Source organism: Macaca mulatta, chromosome X, assembly GCF_049350105.2.
Source record: "Macaca mulatta isolate MMU2019108-1 chromosome X, T2T-MMU8v2.0, whole genome shotgun sequence".
NCBI lineage: Eukaryota > Metazoa > Chordata > Mammalia > Primates > Cercopithecidae > Macaca > Macaca mulatta.
The window spans coordinates 156,199,529-156,226,952 of NC_133426.1; the positions used below are offsets into that span (position 1 = coordinate 156,199,529).

General features: G+C 51.0%; 3 protein-coding genes across 19 annotated transcripts in view; 2 read left to right on the forward strand and 1 right to left on the reverse strand.

The window, feature by feature from the left end:
- Positions 1–1,097: 1,097 nt before the first annotated feature.
- EOLA2 (endothelium and lymphocyte associated ASCH domain 2) lies at positions 1,098–15,139 on the reverse strand. Of its 8 annotated transcripts, none has more exons than XM_077987706.1 (6): positions 14,837–15,139; positions 14,084–14,130; positions 10,636–10,768; positions 10,253–10,534; positions 9,215–9,393; positions 1,098–1,613 (listed from the first exon to the last, which is right to left on the reverse strand). In XM_077987706.1, exons 4-6 carry the CDS (start codon positions 10,503–10,505, stop codon positions 1,605–1,607), a joined length of 441 nt encoding a protein of 146 aa, XP_077843832.1. In that variant the 5' UTR covers positions 10,506–10,534; positions 10,636–10,768; positions 14,084–14,130; positions 14,837–15,139; the 3' UTR covers positions 1,098–1,604.
- LOC114674759 (heat shock transcription factor, X-linked member 3-like) lies at positions 1,199–4,972 on the forward strand. Its single transcript, XM_028842012.2, is given in 3 exon segments — positions 1,199–1,424; positions 1,427–1,659; positions 2,128–4,972. Coding segments are annotated over 3 exon segments (1,032 nt in total). The 3' UTR covers positions 2,701–4,972.
- Positions 15,140–15,258: 119 nt separating the features above from the next.
- LOC701020 (uncharacterized) overlaps positions 15,259–27,424 on the forward strand; it is an 87,110-nt gene continuing 74,944 nt past the window's right edge. For 8 of the 10 annotated variants that reach the window (XR_013412634.1, XR_013412640.1, XR_013412641.1 and 5 more), the window contains exon 1: positions 22,688–25,054. Coding sequence is in view for 2 of the 10 variants with exons in the window: in XM_077988057.1 (XP_077844183.1) it covers positions 18,343–18,396; positions 20,613–20,695; positions 22,517–22,687; positions 23,164–23,242 (387 nt within the window). In the remaining 8 variants the exon portion in view is untranslated. Of the gene's footprint in view, positions 15,441–16,273; positions 18,397–20,612; positions 20,696–22,516; positions 25,055–27,424 lie in introns of those variants that run through there. The other 2 variants (XM_077988058.1, XM_077988057.1) reach the window with 2 other exon arrangements.

Sequence of the window (27,424 nt, forward strand, 5' to 3'; positions counted from 1 at the left end):
GAAACTAAAGATAATCTCCTGTTGTGATCTGCAAGAGGGTGAGATGCAGCGGCAAGCAGAGCTCCACAGGGGACTCCAAAGCACAGCTGAGGATGTGGCCATCCAACCACAAATGGTGCTCTGGGTAACACAGTGGTAGAGGAGTGAGGGGAGTGCTCCCACCATGCTCAGGCACAGCACCACTCTGGGAACAACTCGACCAAGTGGAATAAGGAACACTTCATCTGGGCCCATTGGAGCACATCCCACCAACCATTAGGAGTAGCTGGAAGAGACCAAAGCAGGAAGGAGATGGGGGGGCTGGAAAATGGGGTGCTACCAATCCAGAATAGGCCAGTCTAGTACGGACCACCATCTCCTGGAAGGCACAGTCACCTGTGAGGGACCCGTCTGACTCAGGCAGTCTTTTTTTTTTTTTCTTGTGCGACAGAGTCTTGCCCTGTCGCCCAGGCTGGAGTGCAGTGGCGCAATCTCAGCTCACTGCAAACTCCGCCTCCCAGGTTCACACCATTCTCCTGCCTCAGCCTCCTGACTAGCTGGGACTATAGGCTCCCGCCACCATGCCCAGCTAATTTTTTTGTATTTTTAGTAGAGACAGGGTTTCACTGTGTTAGCCAGGATGGTCTCGATCTCCTGACTTCATGATCCGCCCACCTTGGCCTCCCAAAGTGCTGGGATTACAGGCATGAGCCACCGTGCCCGGCTGACTCAGGCAGTCTTGGGGAAACCCAAGCTAGAGCTAAATGGAGGCTGGCCCTTGAGCAAATCAGAGAGACCAGCAACAGACATCCCCTGTCTTCAGGGTTGGGAGTGGCCACAGAGCCATGGTTTCTCAGCTCATCTGGGGCCTGGCCCTGTGACACAATGTGACTTTCAGAAGATGGGAGACTTTTCTGGGAACTTGAACCATGCCTGTTTATACTTTTAGAAAAAGGAGAAGCTGAAGGCCATGCCACCTGTCTACTCCCCCAACACCTGGCCAGCGTCCCCTCTCCAGATTGGCTGAGCCCCTTTGTGACATCGTGTGACAAATACGGCAGATGGTGAGTTAAGCCGCTGGTTGCCCCGATACCGAGACTCTAGAATTTTGTGGACGGTATTTACTGGGCACGCCTACTCTGACTGAAGGCATTTTGGACTTGCTAGGACAGTGATAAGGGTCTTGGGTACAAAATGCTCCTGATTCTGGTGTAGCTCCATGGCGAGTCAGAACACCGAACAGGAATATGAAGACAAGCTGGCCCCGTCTGTTGGTGGAGAGCCAACAAGCGGGGACCCATTTAGTTCTTCACCTGATCCAAATCCAGATTCCAGCGAGGTTTTGGACAGACACAAGGACCACGCCGTGAGCCAAGATCCAGGCTCCCAAGTTAACTCACCACCAGAAGACCGAAACCAATCCGTAGTCAACACGGAAGACAACCACAAAGAAAGCTTTGGATGATGGTGGAGGAAGACACATTCAAGTCTGTGAGCTGGAACGATGATGGAGACACCATGATCATCAAGAAGGATCTCTTCCAGAGGGAAGTTCTTCAACGGAGAGGTGCAGAGAGGATCTTCGAAACAGACAGCTTGAAGAGTTTCATTCGCCAACTGAACCTCTATGGATTCTGCAAAACACGCCCAAGCAACTCTCCAGGAAACAAGAAAATGATGGTAAAGTAGAAAGCATTTCTGTAATCCCTTTTCTCTCTTTCTCAAACATATCTTCATAAGACACTAATATAAAGAATATACTGTAAGAGCTTAAGTGTCAAAGATAGCATTTTAAAATGTGAAATGTTGTTTATTGAAAGATGAAAAGTATAGAACTTAAAAAGTATGGATTTTGATATTAAACTACAACCCCCTTAGAGATAATGTAAGCATCATATTATGCGGACCTGCATATTACCTCTAAGGGGGTTGCAGTTTAATATCAAAATCCATGCTATTTATATATTACTGCCTTGACCTATGAATTGTTTATCTTTAGTCAGGTCATGCTGTAGAGCATAACCACACTTGCTGCCACTTAAAACATTCTTTTCTCCATTGTAAAACAAGACCATCATTTTGGGAGGGGGGGATGAAAGGAATAAACAATTTATCCCAGAATTACTAAAATGTTTCATTTTGTTTCAGATCTACCACAACTCCAATTTTCAGAGAGACACGCCCAGGCTACTTGAGAATATCCAGATTAAAGATGACCTCAGAAACACCGCTCAGCAAGCAACCCGTGTCCCAGCTCCAAAGAGAAAGAAGCTGGTACCTATAAGACACTCCCCCCGATTTCATCACAATAATGCCATGAAAGAAGCCAACAATATTCAGGGACCCAGTGACACCCAGTCCTTCATGTCCCCTGGTATGTGTTCCATGAACAGTATCACTGGGCATTCCCTGGGAAGTGGGCCCCCACAGGAGCCAAATGACCCAAGTGGGGAGAGCACCTCTGAGGATGTCACATTTGCATCTTTGACTACTGCACAGGGGAAGTGCACAGGGATGGAAAGCACAGGGGAAGTGCCTAGTACCTTGGTTTACCCAGACTATGATTGTGTAATGTCTTTGTACAATACCCGTTACTCTATTCTGTCGGTTGCCATCTCAGTCATGTCTACAAATGAGCCCCCTGATGAGGAGGAGGAAGGCCCCTCAGACTACAAGTATGTACTCTGTGAACATGTTAGGGACAATCTTCCAAGTCCATGAACTCACAGGCCACTGATGACTGATAAAAGTTGGCATTTTCTAGTGAGAAACACAGTTTTGGTCCTAACAAAGAAAAACAAAATTCTATGAGAATAAACAATTTAAATGAGAATTGCGGGTCTGTGCTTTTTCTAACCTACTATCCTATACACATCTCATTGGGACAAGCCAGGGGAGGCTGAAAATCCTGTCCAAGAAAGGCTTTGGTCCCCACTGTCCTCATTCATTTGGAGAAGCAGCATTTTCACACACTCAGCAGAGGATGTTGCTAGGGAATGTTGAGGCCAAGCCCAGGAAGATCTGGTCCCGAGTCTGGCCTGCTGGTCAGGAGACAGAACAGCCTTGCTCCTGATTCTGGCAGTATCACCTTACATGGTTCCTGTATCTTCAAACAGGAGATTCTATCCTCATGGGTCCCTTCCAGTGTTGCCAGGAAGTATCTGATCACTTCCTGATCAATAGCAGCTCAGCATCCCTAGCCTAGCATCCAGGGGCCTCCAGAGGCCCATCTCAAAGTCAGGCCACCCCATCTGCCAAGGGATGTACGACCACTATAACATCCTGGCTCAGAAGAGAAAGGCCACTGCAGTTAACATCTAGGGGAAAAAGTCCATCATCCTCATAGATAACAACCACTAGAAACTGCTAAGAAATTACTGAAAAAAATTACTAAAAAATAAAACAACACTAATCAGTTTCCAAAGTTAACCTGACTCTACCAGAGGTTTATTTTGGATGTATTGCTAGGATAGGAAGTAGCTATGTGATGCAGGTGACACACATGCTTCAGAAACCAACAGACACTTTCACAACACAGTGAGAGTAACCTGAAAGGACAGACAGCTGCTCTAAGTCTGAGGCCCTCTTCATCCTGGATGAGTTAGTCCATTAATGGCTGCTCACTATCAGGTCCCACACTTTCCATGTTTCCTGGATGTTAGTCACACATTTGATGACTTCTGACCAGAACAAATACAGGGGAAAACAGTGTTGTAGGACTTTTCCTTAGTTCAGCTAAAGATGGGGTCCTTATCACATGGCCACAAAAATTTAGGCTCACAGATGATTTGAAGGGTGGGTAAGGCAGGGTTTTATCTGTGAAAAGGAAAAAAAAGGGGGGACAAGGACCCTCACCAAAGCCAGAGTTCTTGCTGGTATGCTTCCCACCTCATAGATTGAATCCCAGGTTCTACCCAGGAGGAGCCTGGCTCCTCCCCACGGCAAATGGAGTGAACTTCTGTGGCTCCAACCCAGTGTGTACTCCTACCAGTGCACAGGCTGGTTGGAGTTTCTCTGGGGACCCCCTCCCACCTGGCTGTCTCATTCTTCCCTCTAAAAAAGTCCATCTAGCTTCCATTAGAATAAGGACAAGGTCTGATCTTAACTGCTTCCTGCTGAAAGGGACCCCTGTTTTGGAAAAATGGCAGTCAGAGCTCCTTCAGAAACCAATCTAAGCATTCCCAGCAGAAGGGGCCATCGTCAGGGACTCCAGTTGCATGACCATTTGGAGTCTGATGGCCTGAAGGCAAGCAGAGACAAACCATGTTTTTAGAAAACATGTATCAAAATGAAACAAGGGGAGTGTTAAGGACAGCTAAAAAATCCTGAGGCCTTTTACCAGTTTGCACAGGGAGAGGGAGGCCAAAAGCTTGACTGGGAAGAAATACTTTACCCTTTTGCCAACATGTTGGGCTTCTGGGTTCCCTTCCCCTGAGTCCAATCCTGAGCCAACCAGTTAAAGGTTCAGGAAATTAACTCTTTCCAGTTTGAAGGATGTATCCAAGGGGAGTGTCCCACAGTATGGAGACACAATTACCTATCTGTGAACAGAGAACAGAGGAGGAGAAAGGGAAAAAGGTGTTTTTCAAAGGAGTCCCAGGAGTTCAGGATACATTCGAAAGGGGTACAGACTGCGGATGAATGGTTACTCATCTAGAAAGAGGGGAGCAGGCGTCCTTGGTTCCCTTTTTTTCCTAGCAGATACCCAGGGTGCATGAGGGAGAGAGGGAAGAGTGTTCTCTTTCCCTCTTCCATCCTTGCCTCCCAGAGTCCTGGGAACCTTGGCAGGTGCTACATGGGTGCCAAGGTGGCTTGCACCCATGAAGCAAGGGGGCCTACCGGATAGGAATCATCTACTCTTACCCACGTACACCCTGATGTCAGAAACCTTGGATTCCTTAGACCTCATTTATGCCATGGATGCTAACATGGCCTTTGAAGCTTGGCTTAATTGGCAGGAATCAGCCACGCTCACCTGTGCTGTGCCTTTTAAATTCCATTATCATCTGCCTCTGGATTCCTCAGATCCAGTTTTCCTTCCTAGGGCTTTGACCCGAAGCTTGGAATTGAGTTTGGGACAAAAATGTGTCTCAGCGGGGACTGCACGAACTCCTTATTATAAGCCGAATGCTAAGGTGAAGCTGTGGAACTGAGTCCTCCTCCGAGGGAGAGAAACGGATGTCCTGTGATACACCCAGACAACTGGTAGTTACAGTTATGCCTGTAGGGTTTGGGTGCATGGTGCTTGCTTTCGTTAACTCCCCTGGTCTTACTTTCCCAAAAGGCGACCTCTGAGAGATGGGCATCCTATTTATTCCATCCTCTAGCAGGATTTGCAGGATACCTCCTCAGAACTAGGATATTGATCCAGAGTTTTGCATTACCTGTCCCTTTTGTTCTTTCTGAGCTGCAGCCAGAGATTGCTGGTTGGTTTACAGGAAAAAACAGATTTAGTCTAAAATGTAGGTGAACACCTAAAAACAACTGAGTTTAGGATTTAATGACATACACGTTTTAAAACATAATTTCTCTCTCTTCAGTCCTCACTTTTTGTTAAAAAAAACAAATCATAGGACTCAGTGGTTTGCAAAATAGACTTCAGTCTTATATTTGACCTGATTATCTGCATAAAGTATAGCAAGAATAAGTATTTCTACATAGGCCTTTTGGATTGGTTTTGACAGAACTCTGTTCTACAAGGAATCTTAGATAAGACCTTTTAAAGCTGAGCCCAGCCATGGGTTTGTATCCTCAGATACCAGCGAGTTGGGTGATCCTCTCCTCTTACAGTCCCAAGATAAACTTGGAGCTCCTGGACCTGTTAGAAAGTGACATTCTTTACTGACCACAGGTCAGGAATCCTGTACAGGGACTGCGCAGGCAAGGGTATGAGGCCAGTTTCCCCAATCGGCTTTTATTGGCTCTGCAAGTCGAAATTGACTCCTTAAAGTGAAGCATACCCTTCCAGTCAAAGCCTTGGTAAAATTATCAGTTTTTCCAATTGCGTCCTGTTGCAAAAGAAAAATGGATTCTTATTGCACTGATGCAAACAACTATATTGCCATACGTTAACAATATTTACAGTTTCCAAATTCTACAGGAACCAGACAGAGAGAAACAAACATGCTCCAAATTTTGCTCACCAGAGTATACCTTGCTTAATTATTAAATGCTGTAAATAGTTCAAAGTAAGTTTCTTTGACTCTGAAAAGCAAAACAAGGATCAACAATATTCCAAGCAAAAGTCAAAAAGGTTGCTTCAGCTTTCTGAGTTCAGTCCATTTAGTTCTTGTTTTGCTTCAGTTCATGAACACTTCAGCTGTTTTTGAGTCCTGTACATTTTTCTTTATTCCAATGTCACAATCTCCAAAGTTATCAGACAGAAGCCTGTATTTGAGAGCACCTGTCAAAGTCCTATAGCTTATTATAAGCCATCTTTTGAAAAGGATTAAAACAAGACAACAATTGTCTGTGAATAGCAAAATGTCCAGGATAATTACAGTCAGAAACGTAACTGACAAAGAAGTTTGGTTATCTCTGTGGTTTACAATAACATAACAACCTTAATTATGATTGAGAGTATATACTTAGACATTATAATTTTAGAAATCCCATATACTCTTGGAACATACATTAGCATTATTCATAAAAATATAACCTAAAGAAGAATGAACATCATTTTGGCAATCCCACGTACCTAACTAAACATGTCGAATAATCCTGTTGACCTCTTTTCTGGATGTTTCAGGGGCCCTCTGAAGTATCCGAAAAGCCAAGTGTCAGGAAAGACAATTTTGAAATTGAAGTTTGATTTTGGAAAGGCTGTTAAATACGTTTGTTATGAAATAGAATTCCAGATTACCATGTTATTTATGTTGCCAAAATGATGACTCAGAAATTTTAAAGCAAAAATCTTTTAAAATCCTTTACAAATTTTGCCAAAGAGCAAATTAGCACCTTAAGAAAACCTTGTTGTGTTTTTATTTCAATGATCAATTTACAGAAAAACCTACGAGGTAGGAATATAATGTAATACCTTTCTGCAATTTAGTCAATTTGTTCACATAGAGAACCTTTTCTGCAAGATTAATTTCCATAGTATTTCCTCCACTTGTTTGAACCTTCAGCTTTATCTTACCTAATTTAAAACAATCCTTTAACCCTAGGCAAACATTTACATTTCCAAACTTTCTTATAACCTTTTACTAAAAAACACATTTTACTATTCTCACACATCTTCCATGTACATCTATTTTTCAGTAGTTTCAGTTACATGTTATAATGGTAACTCCTAGCCATTTTTAACTCTAATGTAAAACCTTTTGTTTTAATTGTGTGCTAAGTGCCGCCAAGGTTTCCTTCTTAATTCAGGGTGTGGTTAGTTCCAAACATCTCCAGGCCCTACCAATTGTGAAGCAGGCAAGACAGACAGTTCTCAAAACAAAAAAAGTAGTTTATAACCTTAAAACATTTAGCAAACCTTGCATCTGACCTGCATAATTTAGTTCACCTATTTACATTTTAATAACACCTGCATTTTACCAATAATCTTTAAGGCTATTTTTATTTCTCAAACATTAAAAACATGTGAACTTAAAGGTACCACAGCTTTTATCTTCCCTTTAAAAAATATTTGATCCAAGCACTTGTCTTTCTTTAGGCCAAATTAGAGCTCTTTTTACAGATATCTCACACACACACACACATACACACACACCTACACAGACAGGAAGGAGAAAACCCAGCCCCTGGGTGGGGTTAAGAGACAGGGCTAGGAAAACATGCAGATATCAAAAAAGAAAGGAACTCATTCCCTAAGGCAGGGTTGCTAAACAAAGCCATGCCCCCCCAGGATGTAAAACAAGAGAAGACGACTGAGGGTTGCAAGGAAGTTTGCTACAAACCATAAAGGCAAGCAAAGCACAGCAGACTGTCTACAATTTAACACATCCTTTTTCACAATTAAAGCTTTACAGATAATATAAACAGGGATCCTTATTTCTAGCCTAGTAAAACATCTTCTAAAGGTAGCAGGGCGGACCTCTAAAAGCTAACTGCTCATAGGGTGGAGAAGAGGAAAAAAAAAAAAGCTTAAAAATGCCGGGAAGAACCTCTTATTCTTATGCAACCGGTTCCTCCACCAGGAGAAAAGCTTAATTACTGTCCAACAGAGTTAAACCCCTTGGCTTGGGAAGAAGGCTCCAGCAGCGCGTGACATGGACTGCCAGTCAGCCACCCAGGGAGCCTTGAGCCATGCGTCCTGGCCCTGGCAGGCAGGAGAGGGTGGTGGGGAGCCATTGCTAGCTGGTCCATCCCCCTCCAAAAAGGAAAAGGCCATGAAGACCAAGGCCAACCTTCCCAATGCCTGGGAGCAACAGGAGTGGGGGCATGGTTTCCTGCAAGCTCAGAAATCCGAGGATGAAAATGCTTAGATGCACAACAGTGAGAGGTTTTGAGCATCAACGTTGCACACCAAACATGTTGCAGGACTTTTCCTTAGTTCACCTAAAGATGGGGTCCTTATCACACGGCCACAAAAATTTAGGCTCCCAGATGATTTGAAGGGTGAGGCAGGGTTTTATTGAGTGAAAAGGAAAAAAGGGGAAACAGGGACCCTCCACAGAGCCAGGGTCCCTGCTGGTGCACTTCCTGCCTCACAGATTGAATCCAAGATTCCATTCAGGAAGAGGAGGGGCCAGGCTCCTCCACAATGCAAGCGGAGTAAACTTCTGTGGCTCCACCCCAGTGCACATTCCTCCCAGTGTGTAGGCTGGTTGGAGTTTCTCTGGGGAACCTCTCCCACCTGGATGTCTCAATAGAACGGAGCCTCAAACACTAACCAGTCATCTACAACACATTTATTTACACAATCCAGAAACTAGCAGGACCAAAATTAGCAACAGTGCCGAGACATTTACTGGCAGCTTTTCCTTCTACCCAAAGGTCAAAGTACTTGAGACATTGCCTGTGTGTCTAAGAAGGCATCACACCAGGAAAGCCCCTCCCCCTACTTCCTTCATCTGAGAAAAGAAACCTGTTTACATGCACAGTGCTTAGTGGGTGGGACTCTCCAAAGCAGTGGAAATTCAGATTTAACCTAATGTATATAGGTCTGCGTCATGATGGTGAATTGAAGGTGTCATGATTTAGCTGGTTTCTCTGGAACATTCCTCTCAGGAGCCCACACTTGTCACACTTCATGCCCCGAAGGGATCAGGTGCTCTGGGATGTCTACCTGGAATACATCTTTGCCTCCTTTCCTAGGTATGGGCTCCAGTAACCACCTGGGGTTTGAAATCACAGTCAGGTACTTCTGCTTCAGGTTGGTCAGTACAGCTTGATTCTCTAGTTCCACAACCTCATTGGGAGTTAAGTCTTCGGGGCATTGCAAAGTTTCCCCAATGTCAATGAGTCCTGTACACAAAGAGAGATACATATGAATGCCTTTCACTTCCATAGCCCAAGGCCTGCCCATGTGACAACACGGTTACTCAAAGTCACAATCAGAGAGTAAGGTGGCATCAGCAAAATGACAAGAAGGGAGTCAAGTCCTTCTTCCACTGCTTTGATAACGAGCCAAACCCGATTCAGGAAATGCTGGGAGAGGCGGGGGAGGGCTCCAGAAAGGCAAGGAGAGGGCCTTGTCCTCGATGAAGCCACACAAGTAAGAGGCAGGTCCAAGCCAGACTTCCGAGGGCAGCGGTTGCAGATTGGAAGGGCACCAGCCACTGCCTGGGAAGCTACAGGTGATGCCTGAGCAGGTCACCAGGGGACAGATGCTATTGTCAGGCCTCAGTCACCTAGAGGTTAGGGGACTTGCCCAGGGTGCCGTGAGTGGTGGGGCTGGGGCAGGCTTGTGAAGTCAGGCAGGCAGCCCAACTCTAGAGGCCACCTGACCCATTCGGCGGGCTGGGCTGCTTTTCATGGTCTCTGCCACACATGTGCACTCACACATGTATGCACACACACACATACACACACAGCCAAACACCACAAGCACCACGTGTACATGGACCTGATCTGGTTTCTCACTGAGATCAGAAACAGGAACTGAGGCCCAGAGTGGAGAAATGATTTACCAGAGCTCACGGAAGCTAGGCCTGCCAACCCCCAGCCCAGGGCCCTTGCTGTCCCTTTGAAGGTGTGCTGCCAAAGGAAACTGTGGTATACATGCCAATCAGTTCAGACGACAACAAAAGTCCCCAAACTCCCAAGCAAGATCTTGGGTGGCAACTCTAGGCGTTGTCTGCACATTTGGCACATCGTCACTTACCCGCTATCACTCCTCGACCAAACTTCTCCCCTTTCCTGAGCAAAGCCTGAATCTGGGCAGGAGTCATCCCCAGCCTCTCCACCAGCAGCTCCTGCCAGGCATCGTCATCCCAGTCCCTGTGAGCAATGTGGACGGCGATGGTACGGTTCTGCTGGCTGCTCAGCAGGGGGCGCCAGCGCGTCTCCACAGTCTTGACTCCATTTAAGACAAGGCCAGCATAAGGCTGCCGGAAGGAGAGGCAGCCAAACTTCATCTTCGCAAGCGCCCCGGGCCTCCTGTGGCCTGTGGAAGCACAGAAGCACGTCACATGCCAGCCCTCCAAGCTCACGGGCAGTGGCCTGACCATACCCCTGTGTCTCTCAGGTGGCCTAAATCCCACTGACCCTGATGGTCCGCTGCTTCCGCCTGTCACTGATGTCCCGCGCCACGGCAGGCCCAAGGGAAGGGGCTGGGATTCGGCTGACTCAGGTTCATCCCACAGAGTCTTTGGGGCGGTCTGGAGTAGGGCAGAGACAGCTAGAGGAAGGCACAGGCAGGATAGCATGTGGTTAGTGCTATGACAGAGGTCACCGAGCCCTAGGGCAACACAGAGGACAGAGGGCCCCCTCGGCCTAGCCAGAGTGGAGAGTCGGGGCTGGTGTTAGCCGTCTTCCAGCACAGAGGGACAGTCCCAGGCTCTGCTTCTCTTCCTTTCCCCCTGCTGTGCTCTGCCAATACTCTCAGTGCCCTGGCCCTGCCGCCACCAAGGCACTGACCTTCCCAGCTCCTACTCCAGGGCTGCTGAGCCCACATCGTTGATATCCAATCTCAGCTCTGCTCTGCTCTCAGGATGCACTGTGACCTCAGATGGCCCTCAGTCATATATCTCCTCTCCACCCCTCTGGGTACCACCTTCCTCAAGCCCCTTCCCCCACCACTGCTCTCCACTGTCAGCAGATGCCCCTGTCCCAATCTGAGCGGAGAAAAGAAGAATGATAATCAGAACAACTGGCACCCCCACACACACGCCTTCCACGTGTCAGCCTCTGGGATGGCACGATCCTTGGATCATCAGATTGAATCTTCAAGTGACCCAGCAGGGTCAGTGGTACTGGGAGGCCTACTCTATGGCTGAGGAGAATGAGGCACCAGCCCAGCCCACGGTCACACGGGCTCTGACTTCCCACAACTCTTGCCTGGCCTCCTGCGTGTGTGGCTTGGGAGAGGGTCCCCTCCTCCTGCATGGAGGACAGCCCTGTGCCTCGGCAGGAGCCCTGGGCTTGAAGCCAGAACTTCAGCCCAGTCATAGACTCTTGAGATGCCTCAGTTTCCACATGGCTGTGAGGATGGGAGATAAGGCACCAAGAGCACCCAGCCCAGTACTTGGCACCTAAGAGAACACTCACAAACGGTGGCTCCCCTCACCCCTCACCGTCGTCATCATCATCAGGCCTGTGGCTCCGTCCCATGGCCCTGAACTCCACCCTTGAGCTGCCCTCCTCCATTCTGGTTACTATCTCTCTGTCCTTCCTTTCGGCACATAAACTCGACATCTAATACATTCTATGATTTTAAGAAAATACACCCACCCTCATGAGACAAAGCCCTGACAGGACCAAAGCTGCCTGGTATTCACTCCTTTCCCAATCCGCAGTACAGCCTTCTGAGCGCCAGATCTCCTGCTCTTCTCCCGCCTCTGGGGTGAGCTGCCCCAGCCAAGCCGGTTGCCTGCTGTGCTCTGGACCCTGCTCCTCTGGCTCACTCCGGGCCCTGGGTGCCACCGGCCACCATCTATGCTCGCTCAGCATCCCTACTCTGAGCACACGCACGCCTCCTGCTCTGCCTCCCTTCTCTTAAACCCTGAACAGCCGAGACCTCAGAAAAGCTGTCTACATGCACAGTCTCTACTTCCTCTCTGAACCTTCTGTCCCCACCCACACCTTTCTCTCTTTATTCTCCACCCCCCCCCCCCACTCCACTGACTGACCTATCCCCACAAGCACCCATGGCCGGCCTCATGCCAGTCCTGTCTTCATCTTATTCCATGCTCGGCAGCCCCAGCAGGGCTGAGCACACTCCTTCCCTCCTTCCGGGACCCCCACATTGCTCACCAGCCTGCTCTGAATCCCGTGGTGCAGGGCCACGCCCCTTCAGACTCAGCCTTAGGTGGACAGGCCTGTACATATTAGGACCCCAACCACCACCACCAAGTCCACCTCCCTTCCACTGTGAGTGGCATCACCAGCTACGCAGTGTTCCTGCCCCAGACCTAGCTGCTCTCTGCCCTCCCTCTCTGCGGCCCACATCCCGTGGCACTGTGTCCAAAACCGACACTGAATCTGATCTCTTTCCATAATCTCTATGGCCACAATCCCAATCCAATCCCCTAAAACCCCCTGCCTTCTGAAGAACTCTCCTGATAGCACCCCCACCCCCACCTCAGCCTTTGTCCTCTGAACTCTTGTGACCACACTGCCCTCAGAATGATCTTGGTACAGGGACAATGAGATTATGTCACTCCTCTACTGAAAGCTTTCAAGGGCTCCCTGCCCCAACTAGAACAGAATCCACACTTCCTCTCAGGGCACTCAAGGTCCCTCCTGATCTGTCTTCCCACCCCAGCCATGTCCTCTCCTCTCCCCTTTATTCACCACCCTGCAGCCACAGGGGCCTTCCATCCCCTGAGGGAACATGCCAAGCTTGTTTCTACCTCAGGTCCTTTGTCAGTTCTGATGGGTTGCATTGTGTCCTCTTAAAACGCGTATGTTGAAGTCCTAAACCCCAGCACCTCAAAATGTGGCCTTATATATAAAGACAGAGTCATTACAGAGGCAATCAAGTGAGACTGAAGCCATTAGGGTGGACCCATATCCAATGTGGATGGCGTCCTTATGAAAAGGGGGATTTCAGAGACAGTCATGCACACAGGGAGAACACCATGAGAAGATGAAGGCAGAGATAAGGGAGATGCTTCTACAAGCCAATGAGTGCCAAAGATTGCCGGCTAGCCGCCTGCAGCTAAGAGACACGGACAGACCAGATTGTCTTTCACAGCCCACAGAACAAACAAACCTGGCCAACACTTTGATTTCAGACTTCCATCCTCTAGAACAATGATTGTCTGTTGTTTAAGCCAGCCCCTTTATGGTCCTTTGCTTCAACCATCTTGGCAAACTGCTGTTCCCAACACATCTCCACAGGATAGGGCATGAGTTTTCCATTTGACAGCACATCAAGTCCATTCTTGCCACCTGACAATCTTCATCTACCTTGTTTTTCACTGCCTGTGTGATATCCCATTGTTGGCCGTCTCATCATTTGCCTGACCACTCCTCCACTGACGGAGAGTTACAAGCTGCTCCCCACTTTTGCCACTAGAAATGACATTACCTCTAACACTTGCTGTGTGAAGACATGCCGAAGGGAATGCCTCGGCCGCCTGGCATGCCCATCTAAGATGCTGATATCTGCCAGCAAATGACTTTCCACAAAGACTCACCTGTGTACCCTCCACCAACCCATCCATGGTGCCATTTCCTCACACACTTGCGGCCCTGAGCCTCATTATTCTCCTGATGGGTGACCAAACATCACCAGGTTCCTTGGTTCTGGATTACTTCTGACGGAGACTGAATGTCTCCCACAGGGCCAGGCCACTTCCATCGGGATACATGGCTACAGTGAATGTTTGCCTCTTTTCCGCCGCTCAGTTTTTTAGCCAACCCTTTTCTCATCATCACCACAAAATCACAACAAACGCGAACTCTGTGTGTGTGGAATCCCTAGTAGGAACTGATGTAACTGAAAAGGCAAGGAGTTGAGTCCCCTCCTATCTGGTGCTGCAGAGAGTACCTGCTTTGCAGCCAAAGGAGAAAACACTCTTCACTTAACTTCTTTACCTGCACAACAAGGAAGATAAAGAGGAAAGGTCATTAAGTGCAAGACAGCAAAGCTGGTTAATGGCCCTAGGAAGGTCTTCTACTCAGCAGGCATTGGAAACCAAGAAGAGCTGAGAGGGCCGGTCCTAAGAGTAACACACATGTGCACCTCACTCACGATTTGGTTCTGCTAATCACAGTAGTGGGACCCTCCGCATCTGTCTGGGTCACAGGGTGCACCAGCCCGCAGGGCAGAAAATCATTTCAGCAAGTTGAGTCACATTCCTACAGCTGAGCACGCTCCATCCGAGGGGAGAAAAATGCCACTTCCCCTCCCATTGTCACCGGGCGAGGCTTTGGGGGGCCTAAATCCCATTGTCCACTGTTTAATTCTGGGTAGGTCATGCTGAGCACGGGGCCACAGGCCACAGAGGTGTGCATTGCCCGGCCTCGGTTCCAGGCGAACTTATGGGGCCAAGCGGGAGGCAGGGAAGTCCGGGCCGAGGTGGGGTCGCTGTGTGTGGAGCAGCACTTGCAGACGCTTGTCGCAGGTACACGCGCTTAGAAGGAGGGGGGCCGAGACGCTGGCGAGAGCAGGGGACACGAAAGGGTGCCTCGGGCGCGCCCCGCACGGGTTCCCTGCCCCAAACCCAGGGGAAACCCCAGCCTCAGGCACCGCCCGCAAGAGGGCTGAGCACACAGGCTCCGGCACCACGGGCCCTGGTACCTTTCAGCGGCGGCTGGTCTCACGGCCTCCGGACCCTGCGAGTCGTGGGAGTACAGGGTCGACTCTGGCTTTTGGCCACAGGGAAGAACAGTCCTCCGCCTCCTCACGACCCAGCGAGGCCACCGGAGCCAGCGAGGAGACGTGGCCGCAGTGAGAAGAGAGAGCAGCCGGCTCGTGTCAGGGCTGCAAGGTAGCTGCCGGTAACTCCGGGAATCCGGGCGCCAGTGACAGGTGCTAACGGTCCATAACTCTTCCGCTTTCAATCAGCTCCCCTAATCCTTTCCGCAAAGAACGTACGTGTGCACGTAATCACGCAAGTACGTACACCACGCACGTACGCAGGAGGCATGTACTCAGCCACGCCTATAGACCGCCAAGTCGTTAGGAATCCACGTATCACGAAGCCACGCACTGACGTCATCACGCACGTACGCACGCACTGGCCGCCAGGAGACGCTGTTCAGTTTACCGGATCGTGACGCGCGCCAGCCAACCAGGCCAAGGCCAGGGGAGCTCGAAACCGGCAGCCTGGACCAAGAACCGGAAGGAGGAAAAGGAACCCGAGGGAGGAAGAGGAAGAGGAGGGGCAGGACGAGGCCACCAGGCAGGAGTTTTAAGCCCAGAGCTGCGAGACCAGCAGGGAGGAGCTGGGAGAAACCATTGGGGAGGGGCTGGGGCGCGGGGCTGAGAGGAGGAAGGCGGAGCTGGGGGAGGGGAAGGGTGGGAGTGGGAAAAACCGCTGGGGCGTGGTTGAGAGCGGGGCGGGGATTAGAGGGGGGCGGGCGGGGCTGAGGGAAACCACTGGAGGCGGGTTGTGGGCGATCTGAGCGATGAGAGGCTGTAGGAGGAGCTCGTGGACTCCTGATAACGAGCGCGGGGAGGGAGGGGGCTGATGAGAGGACGAAGGTGGGGCTGAAAGAAACTACTGGGAGGGGCTGGGGGCAGGGCTTTGAAGCTGGAGCAGGAGAAGCAGGGCGGGACTCGGGGAGGGGTGGGGCGGGGCTCGGGGAGGGGTGGGGCGGGGCGGAGGGAAACCTCTGGGGACGGGCTGGGGGCGGGGCTTTGGAAACTGCCCCTGGAGAAGCGGGGCTGGGGGCGGAGCGGGGCCGAGAGGAACCCATGGGGTGGGGCTGGGGGCGGGGCTTTGGAAGCAGACGCGGCGAAGTGGGGCTGGGGACGGGGCCAAGATAAACCCCTGGGGTGGGGCTGGGGGCGGTGCTTTGGAAACAGCAACAGGAGAAGCAGGGAGGAGCTGGGGAGAGGCGGGGCTCTGGGCGGGGCGGGGCTTCAGAAGCAGCCGCGGGAGAAGCAGGGCGGGGTTCGGGGCAGGACGGGGCTGAGGAACCACTGGGGAGGGGCTGGGGGCGGGGCTCCGCAGGGAGGTGCTGGAGGAGTAGGGCGGGGCTGAGAAGGGGCGGGGTTGAGAGACCGCTGTGGAGGGGCTGGGGAGCGGGGCCTTGGAAGCAGATGCGGGAGGGGCGGGGCTGAGAGAAACCACTGGGGAGGGTCTGGGGCCCGGGATTTGGAATCAGTGGCGTGAGAAGGGGCAGTGGGAGAACTGAGCGAGGAGCAGCTGCGGGAGGACCCCGCGGACTCCTGAGAACCACCTTGGGGGAGCGGGGGCTTGGGGAGGTGTAGGGTGGAATCACGAGAAAGCTCTGTGGGAGGGCCTGGTGCACAGCTAAGCTGCAGGGTGGAGCTGAGGGAAAGCCAGGCGGTCCCAGAGGAGGAGAAGGGCGGGGTTGTGGCAAAGCGCTGTGGGAGCAGATGGGGCGGGGCTGCGGGAAAGAGCTGGAGGAGGAGGAGCCACGCTGAAGTAACGCTGGCATGTAAGAATGGCGTGGGAGGTGCTAGTGCAGAGCTGAAGGAAAGCTGAAAGGTGCTGGAGTGGGCAGAGGGGTAGGAGAAGCGTGACGGGACTAGAAGAGGCGGAGCTGGGATCGGTGATGAAGGGGGAGCAGGGCGGGGCTGTGGGAAAGAGCTGTGGGAGGAGGAGGTGGGGGTAAGAAGCTGGGGCTGTGGCTGCGGCTGCAGCGGGAACTGGGCCAGAGCTGCTTGGGGAGCCGCATGCAAGAGGAGGGCGTAGTTGTGGGAAAGAGCTGCGGGTGGAACTAGTTAAGTGCTGGGTGGAGGGGGGCGGGGGCGGGACAACTGGGGCGGAAGTGTGGGAGGAACAGCTGGGGCGGAGCTGAGGGAGGAGGAGCAGGGGGGCAGAACAGCTGGGGTGGAACTGTGGGAGCAGCTTGGACGAAGCTGCAAGAAGAGAAGTTGGGGACGGAGTTTCAAGAGGAAAAACAGGGGGTGGAGATGCTGGTGGAGCAGAGCCGAAATGGGGATGGAGCTGAGGCCCTTCTGTGATGCACCCTCAGGCAAGAGTCCAAACTTGCGTGCGGCGACCTAACGGCCCCTCCAGTGTCTACCCCCAGAGGGCGTGGAAGTAGCAAGAAGGGCGGGAACACTTGCCTGGGTTCCATGCAGCTCTAGGCTAAGTCTTGCAGGGCTGAGCGCCCCCAGGCCTGCTCTCCTGTGTCCTAGTCGCTGTCAGTGCCTGCCAGTGGGGTCCAGAGGGACCTTCTTTTTGACGCCTCTTTTGCAAGTGATGAGAAACATCCACACTCTTAATGTCTTGCCTCCTCCGACCTAAGTCGCCCCACACACAGCCCAACTTCCCTGGCAAACTTGCTTTTCAAACTCTCTTCTCCATCTCAGTCAGGGGCTCAGATTCTGTAGTGCTGCCATGCTTTACTCCTCTGTCCCTCCCCTTATCTAGTCTCCCGCATTGACTTCATAAGCAAGTTTTGAGTCCCTGCCTCTGGAGTGCCTGATGAGACAAAACTGCTCCTCGTCCTGCATCCCCGCTGCTACTTCCAGAACTCAGGGCTCGTGGTCTGGAGCCTGCACTGTTCCATGAGCCTCCTGACCAACCTGGAAGCCTCTGTCTTTCCTCCCTCAGGTCTGTCCTCCACATTCCTTTGGCTCAGTTTCTAAGTCACAGATCTGTCCCCAACAATCCTCTAGTGAAAACGCGGCCGGGCCTTCTCAGGTTTAAGTCCTAACAGTTCAGGGAGCTCAGCTCTCCCCACCCTTAAGCCGAACACTCTTTGGGTTCACACTGTGCTGTTTAGTCACTGGTCCCCACCAGCCTGCTGTTCCAGGTCTCCTTGCTTTGCACCGGCAGTTTCCCATGGCCTTGTCCTGGTGCACTTCTGACCTCCTTCAAGACACAACTGTAATGTCACTTTCACAGTCCCACCCCGAGTATTAGGGACTTTTGTCTCCAGCTCTGATAGCATTTTCTACATCCCCCATTCCCACTCCACATTAGGCTCTTGCAACCCCTGGTGGCAATTGCTCTGTAAGAGTCTGTGGCTGCCGCAGGGTCTCTTGAGCTCCTTGAAGGCAAGGCCAGTGTTTTACTCATTTCTGAAACTGGGTGCCCAGGGCACAGTATCTACTTAGTAAGTGTTTAATCAGCAAAGGGCTGCCTTCTTGTTTTTTCTAGTGAGATGCACCTACTTCTCCCTGGAGAAGCTCGAGGAAGCAGGAATACTGAAGATGAGGTGAGGAGGAGAGGGTCCCTCTTTATGGGATGTAGGCCGTAGGGCTGCAGGGGACCTTCAGATCACCAGTTGCAATTCCTATGCATGCTAGCATCCCCTCCTGGGTTCCTTCCCCCCAAGAATGGTTGCCAGCTTCTGCCAAACACCCCAGAACCTGCTGGGAATGGTTTCAAATCATGAGTGAGGATCCCCGGGATGGTGGGTGGCTGTTGCTCCGCCTGTAGCGTCTTGTATGAAGAACTAGAACTTGCATAATGAGCTGGATAGTCACCGTGTGGCTGCTAGCGGGGAAGCCCATGGTGGCTACATAAGAGCTCCCTTTTCCAACTCTCCCAGCTGCCCCTCACTCTCACTCCTGGGTGTGCTGGGCAGTGGGGTGCAATGCGCACGTGGGTGCACACTGTCCCTGAGACCTCCCACAGAGGTCTCATCTGTGGTCGGATGAGGAGAGGAAGTCCCAGTAAAGCAGCTGCAGCGGTGAGTGGGCCTAGGAAGAATGGCATCACCAGGCCAGGTAGGGATGCGGGTGGTGTTCAGCTATCCCTGAGAAAGGGACCAGAATGCACCTGAGTCTTCATTTTCATTCCCAATAGCAGGTCAGCACCAGACCCGAAAACGCTCTGATTTCTGCCCTCCACGCCGTACTCTCTTCACCTGCTGCCTCCTCATTCCTCCCATTAACAATGTCCTGGCAGGAACAAGACTTTCCCCTCCCTCTCTGCTTGTCTCTTAGCAGGTCAGGTCGGCCTTCACCTCCCCAGGCCCGTCCTGCTCCTGCCTTCCCCTGTGGGGCCCTCCGTGGATGCTCTGGAGCCCCAGGCAATAGCCAACTGCGGGCATGCGGGGCCTTCTCGGGTTCTTTGCTGTGCTCCCATGAAACCGCTCTGCTTGGCTGCACCCCACTAGCACACACTCAACTGACCCCAACTCCTGGGGCTGGGGGTGTGTCTCCTCAAAGTCTGCTTTCTTCTTCAGGCCTTGCTTGCATGCCCATTGTGCTACACGTTGTGTCTCTTTTAGGAAGCCCTTGTCTTTTCCAAAGATCCTGCTTTGCAGCTGACTGTACCCTCTGCCTGCCTCCCCCAAGATACTGCCTCCTTCCTGAAACCAACCCCCCGCCCCCAGGTCTTCCTTCCTTCCTCATCCGCAGGGAGTCCCCTGCAGAGCTCCCTGTCCATCCCAGTGGCCTTCTGAGCCTTGCCTCCCCTCCCTTCCCCTCCCTTCCCTTCCCTTCCCTTCCCTTCCCTTCCCTTCCCTTCCCTTCCCTTCCCCTCCCCTCCCCTCCCCTCCCTTCCCCTCTCCCCTGCTGCCCTCCGCTCCCCTCCCCTCCCCTGCCCTGCACCTCCCTGCCCTGCCCTGCCCTCTCCTGCTCTGTCCTCTCCCTCTATGGCAGGCTAGCCTCCCTGGCCACAGCTGTCCCCTGGGAATTTGCCATCACCTTCCCTCTCTGTGCTCAGTATCCCTGACTGTGTAGTCCCTCTCTTCCGCCCACATGCTCCCCTAGGGAAGCATTGTTTTTGCTCAGCGTGATTTCTGTGCGACTCCTCCTGTTTTCTGAGCCTGTCACCCCCTTCCTCTTCCCTTGCCTCCCCACTGAGACTTTCCAGAGTGCAGCCACCTCCCCTCACTGTGCTTTTTTGACTCTGAGGCCCAGGAGGAAGTTGCCCTCCTCTGGAGAGGCTTCGCGTTTGATCCAGCCTAGTGTTCTGGGGCACGGCCAGTCTGGGATTGCTTTGACTCTAATTCACGGTTTTCCTTCAGATGCTTCTTGTTCAGCCTGCCTTCCTCGTCTAGGAAATGGCTTTTGCCCGTTTCTCTTTTTCTTTTCCTTTTTTTTTTTTTTTTTTAGATGGAATTTCGTTCTTGTTGCCTAGGCTGGCGCAATCTCAGCTCACCACAACTTTCGCCTTCCAGGTTCAAGTGATTCTCCTTCCTCAGCCTCCCCAGTGATGGGATGACAGATATGCACCACCATGCCTGGCTAAGTTTGTATTTTTAGTAGAGATGGAGTTTCTCCATGTTGGTCAGGCTGGTCTGGAACTTCGACCTCAGGTGATCCACCTGCCTCGGCCTCCCAAAGTGCTGGGATTATAGGCGTGAGCCACTGTGCCCGGCTTGCCCATTTTTCTATTGAGTCACTTGCTTTGTTGGTATGGAGTTGTAGGAGCTCTTTCTGAATTCTGCCTCAAACCCCATGTTGGTTTTTTGTATTTCAGAGACCACATCTGCTCAGGGGTTTATTCTTCCGTCTCTTTGCAGGGCTGTTTTGGACTCAGTATTCACCTAAGCACTCCAAACTGTAAGTAACCCCAGAGGTCATGGAGTGTCCCACTGCCCCTCCTTCTGGAGGCTGTGGCCCCTCCCCCAAAGAGGAGGTGCTTGCATGCGTCCAGTGCCCTGCCCATTAGATTAGAGAGGGCTCCCTTCTTTGCTCTCTTGCACTCATTTGTCCGCCTTTTAGCTTTCCTTTTCTGCCCTGGACTCACACAGGGTCGCGTGAACGTGTGGTGTAGCAGGAGGAGACAGGTAAAGTGGAGGAATAGGAGCTGGAGGGGAGCAGGAGGGAAGAAAAGAGGAGGGGGAGGGGGAAGAGAGGGAGCGGGTTGGAGGAGGAGAAGGGGAGGAGGAGGAGATGAGACCAAGGAGAAGAGGTGAAGGAGGAGAGAAGGACACAGAAAAGAAGAGAGGAGGAGATGGAGAAGAGGAGGAGGAGCAGCAAAGGAGGAAGAAGAGGAAGAGGATAAGAAGCGCAAGTGAGGAGGACGGGGGAGTAAGAGGAGAGGAGAAGGACAGAAGAAAAAGGAGAGACAGATGTGGAGGAGAGGAGGCAGAGGAGAGGAGGAGATGAGAAAGAGAAGGGAAGAAGGAGAGGAGAGTGATGAGCGGGGAGGAGGAAGAGAGAAGAACAGGAGAAGGAGAAAAGGAGGAGAAGAGGAGGAGTGAGAGAAAAGAGGAGGAGGAGAGGAGGAGAGGGGAGGACGGGGAGAGGGAGAAGGAGAGAAATAGGAGGAGGGAGGAAAGGAGGAGAGGTGTAGGAGGAAGAGGAGAGGATGAGAGAAGGAGCAGAGGAGGAGGAGAAGGAGAGGAAGAGGAGGAGATTTGGAGGAAGAGGAGAGATGGAGGAAGAAAGGAGGAGGCAGAGAAGAGGAGAAAGCAGAGAGGAGGAGGCAGAAGAAAGGAGGACCAGGAGGAGAGGAGGAGGAGGAAAGGACGAAGAGGAGGAATAGAATAAGAGGAGCAGAGGAAAAGGAGGAGGAGGTGGGGGAGGAGTGGAGAGGAGAGGAGGAGGAACAGAGTTGGAGGAGGTGGAAGAGAGAAGAGGAGAAGGAGGAGAGGAAGAGAGAAGGAAATGAGAAGGAGAAAAGTAGGAGGAAGAAGAGAGAAGAGGAGAGAGGAGAGGATGAGGAGGAGCGGAGGAGAAGGAGAGCAGGAGGGGGAGGAGGAGGAGAGTAAGAAGAGGAAATGAGGAAGAAAGAAGGACAGGAGATGGAGAGGAGGAAGAGAGTATTAGGAGGGGAGGAAGAGGGGAGGAGGGGGGGAAAAGGAAATGAGGAGGAGGAGGAGGCTGCAGCGCCCTTATCAGGCTCCAGTTCTCGGTGTGCCCCGTTCTGTAAGACACTCCGCTGTGGTCAACCCTGGCCTGCAGAGGATTCCCGCGCTGGATCTCTGAGGGATGCTGGCGCCCTCTCTCCAGCACATTCCTGATGCCCTTGCTGACGCATGTGTCCTCTGGGCCCTCTCCTGAAACATGATCCTCCAGGGTGTCTTCTGGCCTCACCTCTTCTGTCCAGTTCCAGCAAACTCACTTTGCTTAGCCTTTGAATCCCTTCCTTCACCATCTGCCATGACAATTCGGGCCTTTCACCGTCACTCAGGCCTGGACCATCACTGATGCCCATCCCATGCCATCCACAGGTTTGCCCCATCCCTTCGGCTCCCTACCAGGGCATTCAGTTGTGTTGAGCAGCAGAGTGTCTCCAAGTCCCTTGTGTAGTTTTCGTTTCCGGCCCCCACTGGTTGAGCTGCATCCGGGTCCCATCCCACAGGGACCCCCCGGCCGCTGCAGGTGCATGCTGATCCTGCAGCTCCTCAGGGGTGTCATGGCTTTCCCCCTTCCCAGACCCAGCACACCCTGCCTGCGCAGCTCTGTGCTGCACCTTCACTCTAGTCACGGGTGTGGCAGTCAGCTCACCAATTCCTCCTGCTTCCCTGGGACTCGCTGGCTTTTAGCACCGCAAGTCCCTCGGCAAACTGGGACTGTTGATCACCCTACCCGGCAGCCAGTGATAAGGTGAGGGCCGCTCCTGGGAGGGAGGACACCTGTGGGGAAAATGCTTGTGTTATTTATTTCTCCTTCGGGATAGGGTGCCTGCAGTGCTTCATGGGAGGGGTGGGCTGATGCTGCAAGTTCAGAAGTTTCAAGGGCATCTAGGGAGACCAGATATTCAGAGACCTTCTCTTAGATGTGCGTGTTCCATGTATCAGGGATGCAGGTTTTCCCAGCAGGACTTGTGTCATTGGCATGACAGACCTGCCTTGGCTGAGCGTTCAACTGTCTTTGGAGTTCAGCCACCTTAGCAAGTCCTGGGTTTGTTCTTCAGACTTTGCTGCTTGCCCATTGCTTGGATCGGGGGCTACTTTGTAAACCACCAGGAAGACTCCAGTGTTTCTGCTTAATTTTTAGATGTTTGTTAATTGCCCTTGGCCTCTCATTAATCCCGGTGGGTCCTTCAGGAAACATACCGTTCCCTGAGTTTTCATTTCCAGGCATCTGCCCTGCCTGGATCTCCTCGCCTTCCAGGAACTTCCTCTTCACAAGCCGCGGCCATCCCAGCAAAAGTTCTAACATCGAAGGTCTAGCAGCTAGCCTGCCATCTTGTGCCTAGAGCCACCTGCGTGCCACCTACCCCCGAAGATGGGAACCTCGTTGCCAGCTGGGGAGATGCAGGGCAATCCTGTACCAAGACCCCATCTTACCACCTGTTTTCTCGGACCACTCTGGAACCCACTGTCTCAGATTGGGTCCTCCAGGAAGCAGACTGTGAGAGCGAGTTGGCAGGACCAAAGGTTTACTGGGGCTAACTAACCCTCAGGAAAGGGACAGGAAGGAAGCAGGGCTGGAGAGCAGGTTGAGCCCGACCTGACAGTCTTGAGCAGCCCAGCAGGGAGGTGTGGAGCAAGGGTTGCCCAGTAGAGGGGCCTGCATTGGGCATGGGTGGTGGGGTCCACATGGTACCTGGCACACAGCAGGCTGTGCAATCCATATTAACTGCCTAGATGAATTAATGCCCAGGAAAGGTGCCCTGGAGAACGGGTATGTGCTGAGCACAATAGGGAAGGGCCCAGCATCTGCCTTGGCATAGGCAGAACTGTGCTGTGCCCTGCAACAGGCCACCCGAGAGCTGCTTTCATCTTGTGTGTGCGTTAGACAACTGCCAGGGGCATGAAGGGGATGTGCTTCCAGGGCATTTGCTGGCAGGGTGTCTCGTGATCTCTTGGTATTGGTGTGAGCACAGCCTGGCAGGAGAGGGCAGATCTCAGTGCAAAGTATCATGTCAAAAAGCAGATCGAAGCCAGGCCCCCTCCTGGAAGAGGCTCCTTGAAGGTAGGTGCACACTCATGTCTTTGTTACTTGTAAGGGGGCATCTTACAGGCAAGAGGAATTAGGTGAATGTGAAGAGGAAGGAACTGCTCACTCTGGGCAAGGGGCTGGGGGAGGCTTCGTAGAGGAGCGGGTGTTTGAGCTGGGCCTTGAAGGTCGAAAGGGTTTTGTTAGGTGGGAAATGGGGGAAGGACAGCCTGAAGGGGTTAGGTACCTTCAAGGAGCCCAGAGAAGGTTGGTGGCTGGAGCAGACCCATTCGTAGAGTGAAGTCGTGGGAGAAGAGGCTGGGAAACTAGATTGGGTCCAACTCCTAAAGGCCCACTGAAGGAGTGTGGGTTGCACGCTGGGTGCAGCAGGTGAGTGTCCTCACTTGGGTTTCACTGTCAGCATTTTTTAAAGGCAAACTGGTTCTCTTCCTGAGGAGAATTCATTGATTCACTCATGTGGCCAGTAAGTCACCTGGGCCAGAGGTGGGTGGGGAGATGATCGGGGTGCAAGTGTCACCTTCAATCACAGCATAATTGCCCTTGCTTTCTTACCTCTCATTTAGATATTTCAATACTTGCTCAGGTTTCCTGTACCCTCCTTCATTCTCCCTTCCCAGCCATACTACTTATGGGGAGACTTTCTCTTTATAAAATGACCGTTAGTCTTATCAAATTAATCCTAAAGTAGTACCATCAATTTCCCCCTAAAATACCAACAAGACCCCTGCTTGGAACTACTTGTACATTAGGGACAGAGAAGAGTTCATGAGAATCAGCATTTTCTGAGGACTCCATCTGTCTTCTGAGAGAGAGTTCTCCTGCTGGTGCCTCCTCTGTAGTAAAGCAAGGGTAACATTCCTGCAAGGCTTTGAAGCTTATAACGTACTTGTCTTTAGGTTCTTGTGTTGTGTTCTGGGTCAGCAGGAATGCCTCTCCAGGTCCTTTTTCTCATCCTAATGTGACACTGAATTCTTCACAGGCTCCTGGGACCACATTATCATTCTCTTCACTCAAGAGATGAGGATGCTGAAATTCAGAGAGGGGAAGTGATTTGCCTCAGCTTGTGCTGTAAGTGATCAAGGCAGGACTCAACCAGTCTTTTTGACCCTGACTATGGTGATTTGATCTCTGTACCCACAAGATAGTGGTGGAATGGTGGAGTATGGTACATAGAAGGCCCTTTCTAGCTCAGGACACATTTGATGGTGTGACTGTTTAGGAATTCAGTCCTGACCAGTTTAAGAGGTTGTGATTCTTAGCTGTCTCTGGCTCCTGGTTTGCCCAGTTTAATTCTGGCCTGCTCAGCAAAACTTCTCTCTGTCTGTGGTCCAAGAATCCTGACATCTCTGAACTAGTCCTCCTCCTATCCACTCAATATCGACAGAATCTCATGATACATCCTCCTGGCTCAGCCATGGAATAAAGCCAGCTCTGTTGTTTTGATCCTTGTGTTGTGCCCCAGCTTAGGAAGAATAACTCTTCAGGCTGCCTCTCCCATGCTAGGTCACATGCAGGTCACACATTCCCAGGTAAATTTTGCACTTTGTTTATCTGGAATTTGTCTTAATTTCCTTGTCCTTGTTTCTGATTGTGTACTTTCTTCCGTTCTGTCTCATTATCTGGGCCCTATGTCTTTTCTCATGGTTTCTCTTCTGTAAGTCTCTAGACCCCATGCAAGTACACAGTGAAGTGAATGAAGTTTAAGATAAAGCTTCAGTGTCTCTTGCTTACACAGCCCCTAGCATCATGGTCCTACAGTTGTATGGTTTGGAAAATCTACAAAAGATACTTTAACCACAGTTGGTTCAGGGAATCTTTCTTTCCACTATGCTGTCTCTATCCCTCTTGCCTGTGTGTTGGGTAGCAATGCAATAACCATGGTCATGTTGGGAATTCAACTAATGGGACTTTAAGTTGGGATTCATTTAGTTTAGGATATATAGGGGTCCACAAACAATTTCATGTATTTCCCAGTTATTGCCAGCTGCCCTTTATTATTGAAATAGCTTGCAGGAATACTTCTGCTTACTATGCTAATGCATCCGGTGTTAGGACAAGAGGGGTGAGGCTGGAGGGTACATTGCAATGTCACTGTGACTTGCAGCACTTGACATCAGGGGTATGTTGGCAGTGGAGGAGAACCAAGATTCACAGTGTACAGCACCAGAAGCTAGTCTGTGGAAAAATCTTCCAGTCATCAATCAGGTGTGTAAAATTGTAAGTGAAGGATTCCATTTTCATTGAAAAGCAAAAGTGCCCTCTTGTCAGGAATATACCCAGCGTACAGTGTACGCAACTGTAAATACAAGATACGTTTATTTGCACATTTGGAAGGGGGTTTTGTAAAATGGCATTTTTCAGAATTCCTGTGATTGTAGGACACGGACCTGTAGGAGGACTAGAAACATTGAATAGTATGCAGAAGAGTTTTGCTGGACAGGCACAGAATTAAACTGGGCAAACCAGGGGCCAGAGACAGCTAAGAAACACAACCTCTTAAATTGGTCAGGACTGAATTCCCAAACAGTGACAACATCAAATGTGTCCTGAGCTAGAAAGGGCACAGTCACAGTTCCTGTGACTGCTACCCTTAGAAAGACCTGCTTGGAAGTTACGCTCCCTGCTGGCATCTGGAAACTTGACTCTCAGAATTTCCCTAGTCAACAGTTAACTGATAAGGTGGCTCACTGTGCCTTGACTGTTAATACAAACAATGTAGTTTATGCTGAACACCTGCTTTCTTTCTGGGAGTCTGGAATTTTGGTGCATGCTAGGCAGAGGATGTCTCTGTTACCAAACCCCAGTGTAAACTGTGGGCAATGCGTCTGGGCTTCTCTGGCCAGAAACATCACACGTGCCACTGCATATTTGTTGCCGAGAAAAGCATGTGCTCTGTGTGGCCCCTCATGGGAGGGAGAAAGCATAAGGAAGTCTGTTCATGGGCTCCTCCAAACTTTGCCTGTGTCTTTTCTGCTTGTGATCTGGCTGTGTGCCCTAAGTACATTGCTGTAATAAATCTTAGTTGTGGTTATAACTATATTCTGAATCCCGTGTTTCCAACTATAACAAACAAGAAAAGCAGGAATAACATACTACAGAAGTGCATGAGGCAATTAAGTACTAAAGATAAGTAGCTATTTATGTATTTTTTTCTAAATTTTCAGATGTTTCTAGCACTTGTCAACTTTTTCAAATGTGTGTGTTCTTTTTTTTTCTCATTTTAAATATTGGCTTTTGTTCCCAATTTTATATTGGTAATTTTGCATTCTTATACTTAAAGGCGGCCCCAAATGTTACAAGCTTCAAGCCCCACAAAACCTGGATCTGTGTCTGTCTTGGATCCAAGACTTGCTGCCTCATGTCGGTTTTCCTATTGTCACTTCATATTACACAGGTGGGGAAATTAAAACCAAGAGAGGGGAAGCTAACCTTACTTGG